General features: G+C 40.3%; 2 protein-coding genes across 2 annotated transcripts; both read left to right on the forward strand.

Moving 5' to 3' along the window:
* The first annotated feature begins 2,933 nt into the window (after positions 1 to 2,933).
* On the forward strand, positions 2,934 to 8,813 carry nqo1 (NAD(P)H dehydrogenase, quinone 1). The gene is made up of 6 exons (XM_071490018.1): positions 2,934 to 3,110; positions 5,234 to 5,401; positions 5,721 to 5,851; positions 6,997 to 7,110; positions 7,909 to 8,010; positions 8,360 to 8,813. The coding sequence occupies exons 1-6, from the start codon at positions 3,107 to 3,109 to the stop codon at positions 8,693 to 8,695; spliced, it is 855 nt and encodes a 284-aa protein (XP_071346119.1). The 5' UTR covers positions 2,934 to 3,106; the 3' UTR covers positions 8,696 to 8,813.
* Positions 8,814 to 9,726: 913 nt separating this feature from the next.
* LOC139628215 (gamma-aminobutyric acid receptor-associated protein-like 2) lies at positions 9,727 to 15,404 on the forward strand. Its single transcript, XM_071489666.1, has 4 exons — positions 9,727 to 9,971; positions 11,528 to 11,583; positions 11,680 to 11,852; positions 14,832 to 15,404. Exons 1-4 carry the CDS (start codon positions 9,938 to 9,940, stop codon positions 14,920 to 14,922), a joined length of 354 nt encoding a protein of 117 aa, XP_071345767.1. The 5' UTR covers positions 9,727 to 9,937; the 3' UTR covers positions 14,923 to 15,404.
* Positions 15,405 to 15,588: the final 184 nt, after the last annotated feature.

The following is a 15,588-nucleotide window of genomic DNA, read 5'->3' on the forward strand; positions in this document are numbered from 1 at the left end:
TAAATAAAAGCTAATGATATTAGAGGGAAATAATGAGATCCTGTAACACGACAGGATCAGACTTTCTGCTGAGTACTTGGGGATAAATTTGTCTTAATCTGTCCAGCATGTCTCTCGGGCCGCTGCACGTCGGGATTAGTGGCTGGACATGCAGGGCACACTGAAAAACAAAACTGTCACAACCGAGGATCACGAAGTGGAAACTGGCAGGAAGGACTCAAACATTCAGACAAAACTGTTTCTGCACATAATTAGTCAAAGTCCTGAGCGCACCTGTTTTTACCTTTGTGCAGATAACAGGAAACAAACAGGTCAAAGTCTGATGACAGTTTAATAAGACGAATAGTCTGCAGCCAAGCTAGCAGCTCTGTGAGGCTGCACAGACACAACAGTGCTTTGAGCTAAACGCTAACATCCTGATGTTTAGCACATATAATATTTACCGTGCTCACCATCTTAGTTTAGCATGTTAGCATGCTACAGAGCATGCTAATCTAAGGTGCTTAGTCTGTTTAGTGCTAATCTGCTAATTAGCACTAAGCCTGATGAGGATATTAGTTTTGAAGGGGTTTTTTAAAGGATTGAACAAATGAAAACACTGACCTGATGAAGGATTCATCCTCTGGGAAACATGAAGTTTCATTCTAGTTCACCCAGTGCTAGTCCAGACATTTCACTAAAAGCCCCAAACATCAAAACTAAGTTAACTTAAAAAAAAATCAGAGGAATATTGAGGTCAGTAGATTTCATCCTCTGGGGACAATGATTGGGGACAATTTTAGAGTTTTTGCTATTTGGTACAAACCTCCAGTCTCCAAACTGTGCACCTTTTGGGAATAGGTGTGTTCATAGTACCAGGTGTGTTCATGAGACATTTGTACCATATTACTACGCACTGGCTTGTAAATATCTGTTGTGTTCGAGCTTCTGTGCCTGTGTTGGTGAAGTTTGTTTTGTACTTGAACTTTGAACCTGAAATGTGCTGTACAAATAAAGTAATGAGAGTTCAAACTGAAACTTTATGTTTAAGAAAGTTTTGTTGGTAAAACTTTATATGGTTTTCAGTCACACCTGTTCAAAAATCTTATTAAATGATATTTTATAACTTTTGTATCCTGGTCTTCTCCATTATTGAATCTCTGGATAAAAATCCCATAAAAAAACTTATGACTACATTTGTAAATTGCCCAATTAAATCCAAATGAAAAAAAATAATTCCATTAAAAAAATAAAATGAAGTCGACATATTTACATTTGACTGTTGTAACATAATGAGTCTTTACCTGTGAGCAGAGCATTTGAAAAATCTCCCTCCAGGCAGGTAACCTGGGCAGGTCTGAGCACTGAGGCTGAACCAGGTGATCAGCAGGTGACAGAAGTGTCCATGTAACATTCCTGCCACATTACATACGAGCCTGACATGCAGGGCGCTGAGGGCCCGTCTGATCCCCCGCAGGATAACTCTGCCTCAGGGTGACTGGGCAAACGAAGCAGCAGCTTAACTTACACGCTGCTTATTACTGAGATTTTCTACCTCGCACACAGAAAACATGACAAAAAGATAAAGACAAAAGAACAATGTGACAGTGAGGAGGAGTTCTGTGAATACTTGGTAAACCGGAGGCCCCTGTATTCTCTGTCAGACCTGCTTGTTGAACAAGAAGCTGAACCAGGTGATCAGCAGGTGACAGAAGTGTGCGTGTAACATTCCTGCCACATTACACAGGAGAGAAGAGCAGGAGAGCAAGTCTGAAAATTTACTAAATCTCCGAACTTAAACGATATCCCGACTCTCTCCTCCATCAAAGCCAGTTTTCTCTCCACCTTCCACTATGGTTTCCAAGAAATCAGTTGTTCATTGGTATAACTGTGTCAAACCACTAAGATGTAATATGTTGCCTGAATAAACACTTTTAAAGTTAAACAGATCCAATGAGCTGAAATTGGAAAAGAAGAAAAAGCAGAAGAAAAAAGCTCTTTTCATACATCGCAGGAAGAGAAACACAGGTATGAATGAGCTCAGGTGAATATGTTTCATGTAATGTAAAACTATGCAGCTAAAACTGACTATGTACTAAATGTTAGTGCAGTATTATTGTATACGCCACAACTTAACTGAGCCTTAAAACCAGCCGTCAGGACTTCTGGAACTTTGTGATGTCACAACAAAGCAGTCACCGCTCTCAGCTGTGCTCCAAGCCCCGCCCACCTGGACCCACCATCCAACCTTGAGTGTTTACCTGAAATCTGCTATATTTTTATTGGATCACTCAGAAAACAGTCAGCCAATCAGAGGAGAGGCTCAGATCCTCTCTTCTGATTGGCTGACTGACCTGTTGTTACTAGAGCTCCAGAGAGAAGCCTGAGAGAGGAGGAGTAAAACTACACTGAGATGGTTTTTGGTTCTTAAAACCACAAATATATCTTCTGATGGAGATCAACACTTCAGATAAACCACAGAAGAAGAGTAAAACATGGGACCTTTAAGACAAACTGCATTGGGCCGCCTTGCTGCCTTTTTCTCTTCAAAATATCTTTATTATATGAAAAGATAATTGTTATATTTCCTTTAAACTGTGTGAAAAATGTTCTCACCTCCTCTACCAGCTCACACCCACATGCAGTCAGCCGTAAAAGCCTGTTTGGAGAGAAAACCAGTGACAGGTGACATAAAGCACGGGGACTTAACCGAACAGCTCAGGCTTTGCTAAACTGACACCTTCCTCCACTTCCCTCCTAACGAGGTGAAATTAAGTTGGATTAAAGCGTGTATTAAGCCACATGACCCGGTCGGATAATCCCTTAAAAGTGACCCAAACATTCTTTTCCAGGCCAAATGAAACCAATCTGATTGGCCTGCACCTGTGACTCCACAGCCCGACTGACTCACACACACACTCCTGCAGTTCCAGACCAGGAACTAAACCGGTCCTGCAGTTGGACAGCAGACAGCTTTTTTTTCAGTGTGTAGTTGTGAGTCTCGGGGACATTTTGCTCCATCTGATATCTAATCTAACCATGTTTCTCACGCAAACAGAGTCACAGGGTCTATAAGAGCCTCCGGGAACCAGGTCCACAGTGCAGAAGGATCCAGCACACACAGAGAATGGGTGAGTCTCTCTGATTTATTGCTTTCAAGCCCCATAACTCTGACTGTAAATCTGTAAACCTCTCAACTCTGCACGAACCAAAGTCTGGACAGATCTCGATCAGTTTCCAGAGCCACAGAAGTTCACACTACTGCTAAATAAATAACAAAAATTTAGATCATGTGGTTCTAAGTTTAAAAAATGTCTTTACTTTTAAAATGTTAATCTGTGCTGCAGCCTTAGGACTGAAAACTACACAGCGCTATCAGGAGCCTCATCACCCTGGTTTGATCGTTAATAATGTTTTACCTGTGTATTAGGAGTTCATAACTAATATCATATGGTGCTCACAAATCAACTCTTCTTTACTGACTTTACTGACTATTATACTTTATGTTTTTATTATTTATATGTTTTATATAAATACTGAATAAATAGTTAATAATAATAATGTAGCTGTAAGTAAAACACAGTTATAATATAAAACATGTCTTCATAGCAGAAGTTATAATTGCTGACAAATGCAAATGCAGATTAATAAAATGTCCTAATATTTGCTTTTAACCTGATTCTATTATCATGCGCTATAAACATAGAAATGTTTCTTAAATATTGAGGTTGATATTTTGGTTAAAACAAGCTTTATTTCTGATTGATTGTTTCCTATAATTCTGTCTGAAAATCTGTAAATCGCTTGATTCTCTGTGGACAAACCAACATCAGGACAGATTTTTTTTATGTTTTTGGAAACATGCTAACACCCCCTGATAGAAACTGTCAGTCATTTTAAAAGAGCAATGACCAATGGGAAAACTCAGACTCAGTCCTGTGGTTGAATTCAGTGGTTGAATCATTCAGCGGCAATCAGTGGTTGAATTATGATCACTCAGTCAGTCAGGGACATTTGTGATCATAGGATTGGCCCCACGGTTGTGAGCCAGTCAAAAAAAAAAAAATAGATAAGTAATAGATACATGAATAAACAACTATAAATATTTAATCAATGCTCTAGAACATGACATGAGGTACTGAGGCCATAAAAAGAATGAAAACATAAAATAATATTCTTAAAAATGATCTGAGGAAGTTAATTTTCAGCCTTGTCTCTTTTGACTTGAGGAACATTCAGGTCACAGTTTCTCCTCCCCCCAGACAGAGACAAAAACTCCCCCTAGTTTTAACAAACAAACAGTCTAGACGTCGTGATCCAGGTTATTTTGCTTCATAACGTCACAACAAGCGCCTCAACAACAAATCTGAGACAATAAAAAGCTGCTGACGCCTGGGGAGTCGCCTCGTCAGACATGTTTCACAGCTGTTTGAATTTCATCACTTTTCATTCAGCTGTGTATCAGGTGGAGCCTCCACAAAGGGACACTGGCGTTCCTGTGTTCGCTGTGTTGTTGTGCTGTTTGGTAAAAGATCACACCACTGAGTGGAGGAAGTATTCAGATCCCTCACCTGAGTAAAAGCACTAAAACCACACTGTAAAAATATTCTGTCACAGGCAAAAGCGTAGTTATAAAAAAAATGTACTTAAAGTATTAATACATTTATAAGAGTATGAGTATTAACACTAAAGTACAATTTTACTGTTACAGTTGTTGAGGTAAGGCTAATAGGGCACAAATAATTGTTATATTTCCTCTAGCACCATCATCAGGTCAAAATTTTAATGTGTCCAATACCAGATACCAGATAAAGCTGTGTGTGTGTGTGTGTGTGTGTGTCTTTTCACAGTCACACTGATGGACTTAACTTTATCGGCAAAAGCTAATCCCCATTAGGGTGTTAAAGTAAAGTGTAATTTTTCATCTTGTTGTTTGCTTTTGTACAGTCATGGTTACAGAGTCACTGCACCACCCAACACTCTTATTCATTTGTCAAACACAAGCCAAGAGACAAAACACGCAATAAACAAGGATAAGGATGAATTTGACTCATACTGATAATAAAATAATATTTTTCTATAAATATCATGACAACATTGTTATTTATTCTTTTGGCCACAATAATCATGTAGATGTTGTTCCAGGTCTGGTCCTCATAATGTAAATTATGAATGTTTGAAAATGTCCTCTGAAGTGATGGGAACATGACTGTGTGTGTGTGTGTGTGTGTGTGTGTGTGTGTGTGTGTCACAGCTCAGAAGACAGCTCTTATCGTGTTCGCCCACCAGAGCGCGGGCTCGTTCAACGCGGCGGTTCGTGATGTGGCGGTTCAGGAGCTGACGGAGCAGGGATACAGGGTCATCGTGTCCGACCTGTACGCCATGAGCTTCAGGGCCAGCGCCACTCAGGACGACATCATCGGTTTGTCTGTTTTTATCAAACAAACAAAAGGAAACAATGCTTTTGTTAGGGACTATTTTCAGTGGCGCATTAATCCACATTTCGTGCTCTAGTGGGTATTTGTGGCAGCAGGACAGTGTGTGTGGGACAAAGCCAAAAGTGTGTGTTTGCGAGAATGAAGGAACGTGTCACCCACGGCAACAGTGGAGCTCTATGATACATCAGGCTTCGGATGCACACACCATAACTGTCAGAAGGAAATTTTCATTGTTCATTGACAATAAGACAAATATAGAAAAGCATCAGTTCTTTAAGTCGTGACAGAGTTGATCGTGTCCAGGTGATCTGAAGAACTCAGAGCTTTTCCGGTACGGAGAGGAGACCATGCAGGCCTGGATGGACGGCCGGCTGAGTGACGACATCGTGGCCGAGCAGCGCAAAGTAGAAGAGGCCGAGCTCATCATCTTCCAGGTCAGAGACGACCCCCACCCCACCCCCCACTTTTCTAGTTTGTCCTGTGTGTTGTTATTGTGAGAGCCGACCAACGGTGGAAGTAGCTGATATCCAGACATTATAGCATCAGCTGATTTGGATTCATTCATCGTTTGATAATTTTTACTGTCGTCAGTCACACAACATCGAACTTCTGTCTATGAACTTCTAAACCACGGAATAAGACCAGATCTCGTTTACACTGCTGTTTTCACACAATTACTCTGTGCAGACAATCTGGATATAAGCTGCTTTAGTTATTTACTGTCTCTAGTCATGTTCAGTCGTCTCTGTGTCTTTGTGTAGATTAATCCACCACTGGAAATAGTCCCAAATAAATATGCTCTTTACTCCTGTTTGTTTGACAGTATCCAGCTGTTTTAGGAAATTAACGAGTCCTTTTTTTTAAATGAAATTAATGAAATTACTGTCGACAACTGTAATGACCAGACTTTTCCTTTAAGCTTTAAGTAAATCAACAGTCATTTTAAATTGACTTGTGTCAGTGCTGGTGATGTGCAACAAACTGCCCACAGACCAGTGTCACAGGTCTTTTTCACATCAGGAAAATCACAGGTTTAAATAATAAAGTTAATGAGGAATTCTGTTTATCCGCCCTTGCATTGTTCCAGCTGGTTCACTGTCATTACTCACTGGGAACAAAACTATCGTTAATGTTATTAATGACGGTTTGTTGTGTGTCTGAGTGGCGCTGTGAGGTGTGTAAGGCTGAACAAACATATTAATCAGGTGTGGCAGCCTCCACCTGAGGATCACATTACAGCGCTGGATATCAGAGCAGCCATTGCAGCCAAGACATTGCTCATTTTGGTCTTTTCATGACAATAAGAAAAGAAAGAATATAAAATATCACCACCCGCATCATTTACACTTACTATTGATCCCTGAGGATCTGGTAAATGAAAAATACAACTTGCTCTGTTTCACACAGAGGGTGAATGTAATACGGTATAAGATTTACAGAAGAAGAAGAAGAATGTCTGTCTGGAGCTCTGAAGTATGTTAATGTATTTCAGTAGACACCAAGAAGAAAATGCTGAACTAAAATGACCATAAGTCGTCTTTAAGTTAAAGAAATGACTTTGTTCTGTGTGTCTGTGCAGTTTCCTCTGTACTGGTTCAGCGTTCCTGCCATCATGAAGGGCTGGATGGACAGAGTGCTGGCACAAGGCTTCGCTTTCTCCCTGGAGAAGATGTACGACAACGGTATTTTCAAGGTCTGTACCAGGTGGACAGCGTACGCTCAACCAACAGAGAAGAGAATGATTATATTAATAAAACTTTCCTTACAGTGGGTCATTGTTTTTACCCCCTGTCCTATTTAAATGTGAACACTCTTCACCTGCTTCCTGCAACAGCTGGATCAATTCTATCAGATCTGTTCTCTTCAACTTGGTGTTTGTTGTATCTGGTTTTCTATTCTACCTTCTTATTTCTTATTTTATTTATAAATATATTTCTGTCATTATTATTATTATTATCATTATTATTATTATTATTATTATTATTATTATCATTGTAATAGGGTCTGGACAGGTGGGGCGGCTGAGGTTACTCTGTGTCATTGACTCCTTTGGGTTTGGACTTTGTTTTTGTAATGTCAGGTTGTCCTTTAATCTCCATTTTAACATCATAACATAACATACAGTGCAGTACCTGTGTTTCAAGAAGAGATAAAAACTTTGGAACTATGATAACACATAGTAACAAAAAAAGTGTCAAACCATCCATAAAAACTTCTAAAACCACTGCAGCATAATTTACTTGCCTGTGTCCTGTGAACTAAACATGAGAACTATACCAGTAAAATGTCTAAAGAATCAGTATCAGTTTTTTTTTCATTCATGTTATGTCCTTATTTATAAAAAAAACACTGTGATTATGCTGACACACGATATTTAATCTCAAATGTGGATATCAGCAGTGAATATGTTGAGTACAGTCGCTTCAGGAAGCAGATTTCAGCAGCTCCTCTCATCCGTCTGTGTAATTACTGTGTTTTTGTTTCTATGAAGGATAAGAAAGCAATGTTGTCCTTCACGACTGGAGCAACACAGACGATGTTCCAGCCTGATGGGATCAACGGAGACATCAACATCACACTCTGGCCTCTGCAGGTATTTTTCAAACTTCAAAAGAAAAAAAAAGTAAATATCCTTCACTTTACAATTTTTAAATCAAGACTCTTCTGACTTAAAGACGTTTTTAAACATCAGAGAGCTGCAGAGGGGTGTGAAGTTGTGTAGAGGATCCTCCCTGACTGCTCTTGGTCCTGGGCTTGATTCTGGATGACCTTTGCTGCACGTTAAACCTCTCTTCTCATGTTTCCTGTCTGCATCTCCACTTTAAACTATTTCATAAAAACAAAACACCACGAAAATTACCTCAACACCCTAAAACCTTCTGTGCTGATGGATGTTTGTTAACCTGTGTTTCTCTTGTTTGTTTGTCTCCTGTTCCTTTCAGAACGGTACCCTGCACTTCTGTGGATTTCAGGTCCTTGCTCCTCAGATATTCTGGAGTCCGGCTCACTGTCCCCCAGTGGTACGGACCTCAATGCTAGAAGGGTGGCGAGCCCGACTGAAAGGACTGCTGGCAGAAAAGCCTTTGACTTTTGCCCCCTCTCAGCTGTTTGATCTCAGCTTCCAGGGGGGGTTCTTGCTCCGGCCCAAAGTGAAGGAGGATCAAGCGTCGCAGCCCTACGGCATCACCACAGGACACCATCTGGGAAAGCCGCTGCCGCCCAACAACCAGACCAAAGCTCAGCCTACAGATGAAAACAAACTAGACTCCAAGAACTAAGACCTCCTCCTCACTCAGTAAACCATCTGTACGTGTTACACGATCACTTTAATACCAAAGTATGTGATTTTATAAATACTTTATGTTTACTGAATCTGAAATAAAACAATTTAAATAACATCGACTTTACCTTGGTTTCTTTTAAGTGAAAACATATTTTTTTAGCTATATAAATTAGCTGCTGGGGCCCAATGAGCCTCCTGTCCCTCTGTCACTGTCCATTACAGTGTCCAGTACAACCAGTGGGCTCCTCCTGAACAGGAATGACATTTAATTTATGTTAGTGTGATAATTTCCGTTGCACGACTTTATTTAGAAATATGTGTATGTACTGTACATTAACTCAAAATATAAAGCTTTTTAAACTTGATAGTCACAGAGAGCCCCTCTACAAGACAAGACCACAGATTTATCACACAAACAATCCAGAACCCACCATCATTGAAATTGTATTTTATTGGACCAAGCTCCCAAAGAAATTGGCAAAAAAAAAAAATCATAATCTGTCCATAACTGTAGGATATTTGGAGGTGAATAATATTTTCATATTAGAATGTTTACCTATTTATGATATTCTTTGTGATCATTTTTAGTCTATTTGTGCTTATTTTGTGTTGCCTCTTTTGGGATCCTCATGTCTCTTTGTGGTGGTTCATCATTTAGTCTTTAACCGAGCTCTTCCTTCTGAGGCTCTGGGTCAGGGGTCAGGGGTCAGGGGTCAGCGCAGCCTGAAGGCCTCTGTCTTCTGGTCGCTCCGCACATTATGGTTATGTTTATGTTCTCCACGGAGCTAGGAACAGTGTGGGGCCCAACATGACTAACAGGGAACCGTGCCAAGAGGTTGACATGTGAAAAGCACGGATCCACTGTAAAAAATTAAAATAACATAATAATAATAACTCAATTTATGAAATACGTCTTTATTAAATCATTGAAATTAATTTTTTTAAGCGTAAAATGGAGAGAGTTGCACGTCCTCCCCCGTCTCCCCCCTCTTCTGTGCGACAGAATGGTACGGCCCGCAGTGACGTCACCGCTGGGTGTTCGTGAAGACGGGGCTGTTGTTTGTTGTTTGTTGTTCCGCTGAGAGTCCAGAGCCGCCGCGTCGTCTCCGGGTCTGTCTCAGGGTTAACGTGTAAAGGACGCGGAGGACGAAGAACGAAAGAAAATTCAGCCTAAATTAACCTGAAGTCGTGTTTACAATCTGTTACATCGAGAGAAAAGAGCCCGGAAACGGCAAACATGAAATGGATGTTCAAAGAGGATCATTCCTTGGGTAAGGGAGGAGGGAGGCGATGTTGTGGTCAAATAACGGTTAAACTGGCGGCGCAGATTAACGGGACATCCTCTGTTTGGGCCTGTAGAAGGATAACTTGGGGTTTAACGCTGATAAAAACCCCCGTTTAAAAGGCGTCGGGCTCACAGACCGGCCTGTCCTTCAGGCTTTTGTTCGGAGAGCAGGTTGGGTTTGTAGCTAGCTGTGTCGCCAGCTGAAACACATTAAACATGGCTGTAAATGTTCGTGTCAGCTCATGGAAGAGCTTCGTCGCTTGTCTTCACACCCAAAGCGACCTGTCGGGTCGGTGCAGGCGAACACACCATCGTGTCTTTGTTCTCAGAACCGCCAGGAGTCGGGTCTGTTTTCCGGCTAATGGTGGACATTGACACATTAAGCTGCTAAGCCTCCGTCCTGCATTGACTTGCAGTTTGCAGCGGGATAATGAAGCTTGAATGTGTCTGTTTTCGTAGCTAAACATCACATTTTAATTTCTCCCCACTTGACTGAAACTACAGGCCCCACTGGCACGGGACAGAAAGTTGTTTTGGCAGAAGAGCCGCAGGCCTGCAGGCTGACTTAGCACCTAGCACCAACTGAAATGATTTGTCATTTGTCAGTAGATCAGCTCATCGATCTGTTGTTGTTTTTTGCCATTATTATGCCATTTATTCTGTTGTGTATGTATGTCAAACATACACAACATGATAAAAAGCAGATCTAGTATAGATGCACCTGGATACAATATACAGTTTGTTCAAACTTACTTCATTCACAATGTTATAATTTAAATAAATAAATAAAATTGTATTGTAAAAGGTAGTCCATGAATGCCTCCCACATCTTTTCAGTCTTTGGATTTAAATATAAATTTTTCCTTACAGACCAAGCTTCAAAGTCTTTTTATCCATTAACATTAACAGCTGATTTGCAGCTGGTTCTCTGTTACCTTACTGTAACCTGGATATCTCTGGGTTTTGGGCTGGTGGTCCAACTGTGGTAGCAACTAACAGTTATTTTCAGTATTGATTCAACCTTAAGAATATTTTTGTGAGTATTTGTTTTGTCTAGAAAATCTCAAAGAATTATAATTTTAATGTAAAAAGAAATAGTGAAAAATACTCATCATCGTTTCCTGAAGCCAAAGGTGACGTCTTTACGTGGCTGTTTTTGTCCAATCATTCGTCCAGAGGGGGTTAACAATCAGATGATGGTTTCAGCAGGAAGCTAATGTAGCAGCTTCCAGTGCAGAAATTACACCATTATCACAGAGTTAGTGTGGTGATGTTTTATTCATGGCTAAATGCTACATGTTCGCCTTTTAAGTGGACAGATTGATGGTTGTGGCTCAGCCGGTCGCAGTGCATCTTAATCCACAGCAGCCGTCCATGGATCTCACAACTCAGCGGACACACATCGATCTTCGTCCGTCACCGGCTCCTCTGGTGTCGTACAGAAGTGGAAGTATTGAACAAGAGTCATGTTTTTCTGTTCTCATGTAAAACAACCACCTGACTGACACAAAGGGGTTTTCTTTTTTGTGTCTCGTCCTGCAGAACATCGATGCATAGAGTCAGCCAAAATCCGCAACAAGTACCCTGACAGGGTCCCGGTGAGTGACAATAATGTGGTATCAAATCTGGAAAGAGGGGTTTCCTTTCATTGTATGTTGCTTGTTGGTTCTAATCACATCTGTTTGGTTTGTCAGGTGATTGTGGAGAAAGTGTCTGGATCACAGATAGTGGACATCGACAAGAGGAAGTACCTGGTTCCCTCCGACATCACAGTGGCTCAGTTCATGTGGATCATCAGGAAACGCATCCAGCTGCCCTCAGAGAAGGCCATCTTCCTGTTCGTGGACAAGACGGTGCCTCAGTCCAGGTCAGGGCCGGGACACTGGAGGGGTTTAGTCTTATGTTTTACTTAATGGGTTCTGATGTTATTTATGTGTTTGTCGTTTTAATCTTTATTTAATCATGTAGTCTCATAGAGATTGAGATCTCTTTTTCAGACTTGAGAACAACAAAAACATTGTTAATCAGACAAACACACAATCAGCAAACATAACTAAGACACAACTAATAAAAACAATAGCAAGAGCCATAAAAAAATGTGATCGTTCAGTTTTAAAATCTCATAGAAGAGATGTTTCGAGATGTGAGTTTGTTTGGAGGCTTCAACAGTCGAGATTCATAAATCAGTATCATGAGATGATTATTTCTTCTTGTCTGTATCCAACCGTGTGATACAGAGAATAATGATGAGTTTGAAGTTCATCATTAGTGATTAAATACAGAATATCTCAGTAATCAAGTTGACAGCACAGTAGTTTTTCAGTTAGAACACGACAGACGACCTTTAATGCTACAGGAAACTGAGTCTGGGATAATCCGTCACTGCTGGAGGGGGAGAAAACCGTGAACTTGGTCTGTTGCACATTTAAAACAAAACTGAGATAAAAACATTGAAGGCAGAGTGAAAATCAGTCGGAGCCGGAGGTGGAGAGGAGCCGGGGGCATCTGAGGAAACATGGACAGTGAAGCACTGATCAGCTGAGCTGGGGTCAGTCACTACCTGGCTGCAAGGAAAGAACATGATTTGGCAAAAAAAATAAAAAACTTTATAGACTATTTTTGTTCATTGGAACTTGGTGCAGTGTAAAAATGACTGAAACATTGATTTGACTATGAAACCAAATAAATTGCTTTTGATCAGTTAACAAAGGAATCATGTCAGCTCAAGGTTAATCAGCTGGACTGAGGACGCTGTCTGTAACCACAATGCAAACGCCTTCAGCGCCATATATGGTCATTTAGATAAAACTCATATTTATGGCTTTTATCAGCAGTGACACAGTTTAATTTCAGACGTCACCACAGTCTGGATAAAGAGACACTGTCCCGTCTTCATTTCACCTGTGGCCTCTTATCTCCATCATGGCATTTCTGTGGTTGAGTGCAGAGACGTCATCAGCACTTTTTTATAGAGTAAAAAAAAGGAAATGTGAGTGAAGGCATTTTTACTTCCCATATTGCCACACAACATGGACTTATAACCTTCTGTTACAATTCCACATAAAGGCTGACTCAGCAGTGGGACATTCCTACAACACCCAGGGTGGCGGCTGTTACACTCATCACTCCTCTCGGCCTCGTTCATCATTACTCAGCAGTTTTTGTTTGTATTTTTTGTCCCGTCACAGAAAGCAACAAGTAGACAGGATTACAGCAGTGGTTGGTCAGTCAGTGTAGTGACAGGTACAACATGGTACCGGCCACTGAAGCATTCACTCAGACCAGGTTCATGGTTTTAAGTTTCATTATTATCACGTTGGACTAAACCGACTGAATTTGCTGCAGCTTTTCTGGAAAATTGCAAAGAAATATACAACCTGCGAAAAAAATGTGGTTCATATCAGGAACAGGTTATATTTGTTAAAAAACTCACCAGTAATTATTATGTTTAAAACAAAAGCTCAAGTAAAGACATGTTTATCCTGGTGATTAACCTGTTTTTTTGCCCCAGGTAAAGACTTCCAGGTACAGGGATGTCGATCAAGTTTGTTTGGTCCTGATCCGACTCCTTTAATATCTGATATCTATTTGATCTGATACTTGGATTTGATTTAAACATGTGTCTGACACATTAAAGTAATGATTTAAAACTAAGCTTAAATTATTGATCTGATATTAAGGAAAGTTTAACAGGATAAAGTGGCTCCTGAAGTTGATGTCCGAGGTCCTCCCATCTCAGTTTGTGGAAGAACAAGAGAAGCTGCTGCCTGAATGTTTTCTACACTTTGCTAATGACAGTTAGCCTCGTAGCTTAATGAACATGTGCATTTTACCAGCCTCAGTGTCTGAATTCAAAGTCTATCAGTAAATAACTTTTCCCATTCACACACTGTTTGTTTTCACGTAGATATGCAGCAGTGATGGAGGAAGGACTCAGATGTTTTACTGAAGTAACAGTAGCAGTACTACAACCTCACAATATTCTACAAGTAAAAGTTTCAGAATAAGTTTCACCTGGTAGAGCGCGTACCATTTAGGCTTGGTCCTAACTGCAGTGGCCCGGGGTTCGAATCTGCTCTCTCTCTCACTGTACCTATAAAATAAAGGCCTAAAAAGCCAGAAAAAATAATAATAATAGTAATTTTTAAAAAAAAGTTTCAGAATATGACAGGCCTAAGATGAATAAATGGGAAAAAAGAGAGAAAGGACATTCTGTTCTACAACAATATTTTTTCTATGGGCGTCGTCTTATATTTGATTACATCATAACATCAGATTCTCTCGTGACCGATCAAGAATCTTAAAAGTACCTTCAGCTGTCAGATAAATGCAGTAGAGGAAAAAGCACCATGTTTCCCTCTGAAATATGCTGGAGAAATATCAAGTACACTTTAAAGGTACTTGTACTTGATTAGATGTACTTACTTTCTATAACAGCAGTAGCTACAGTATAAAACAGTACAGTAAAGAAAGGGTCAGATTTTCATTCAGATATGCCCCAAATATCAGCCCAGATACTGATCCTGAGTCAGCGTGGCACATCTCTACTATCAGATATTTACTTTTATTAAACGCTTCTCAACACTTTCTCTGTGTGTCTGTGGTTCTCAGCTCCAGGCTCATTGGAGGTTTAAATCTTTAAAAACAGCTCAAAAATAAAAACTTAAATTTAATCTCAGTAGATTTTAGCAAACGTGACTCAAACAGGAGAACGTGGTACATTTGATGGAGGCTGTTTTCAACCGTACATCTGGTGCTTTAGTGAGTATTTGGGGAATTGAAGAGTAAGAGCAGCCGGTGTCGACGGTCACCTGTGTTCAGCAGTAACAGTCTCTTCCTGTTCCAGCATCACGATGGGGCAGCTGTACGAGAAGGAGAAGGACGAGGACGGCTTTTTATACGTGGCTTACAGCGGGGAGAACACCTTTGGTTTTTAAATCAAGAAGCCATGATCGTGACCGGCCTTTCCCGCGGCGCCGCGCGGCCACACCCACCCCCACCCACATCTAATCACAGCCCCGACTCGGCCCCTGGAGACACAGAGGGAAGCCCCAGAGAGGTTCAGTGACATGAAGGTAACCGAAGGATGGACCGACTGCTCTTCTGACTGGATGAACATAAACGACAGCACCGGTGTGTTTGTTCTGGCCCATGTTGCACCAGTTCTTTACAGATTCATAGATTCAGTTGTGTATAGTGTGTTATATTTCAATTATTATATGTTTGATGTTGTGATTTGAGTGTTTTAGGAGGAGCCTTGATTTCTTTTCTTTTTTTTCACATTTTAAACAATATGCGTGAATGAGTTTGGCTTTTAGTTATGCTTTCCTCTTTAAAGACGATATTTAAGAATTTTAATTTAATTATTTGAAGGTAAGGTAGCTGGATGACCTAACCAATAAAAAAGATTAAAATTAAACCTCTTTGTTGTTTGTTTGTTTTATGTCAGCGCTGTATTCATGTAAGTTTTGCTTACTTTGAATTACTTTTATTTTAATTCTTTAATTTTAGTATTTTTTATCTGTAAAATGTCAGAATAGTGAAAAATGTCCATCCCAGCTTCTCAGAATCAAAGGTCACATCTTCAGGTATCTTATTTTGTC

The sequence above is a fragment of the Trachinotus anak genome, unplaced genomic scaffold (assembly GCF_046630095.1).
Source record: "Trachinotus anak isolate AG129_WGS33_773 ecotype Australia unplaced genomic scaffold, CSIRO_AGI_Tana_v1 ptg000011l, whole genome shotgun sequence".
In the NCBI taxonomy this organism is placed as follows: Eukaryota; Metazoa; Chordata; class Actinopteri; order Carangiformes; family Carangidae; genus Trachinotus; species Trachinotus anak.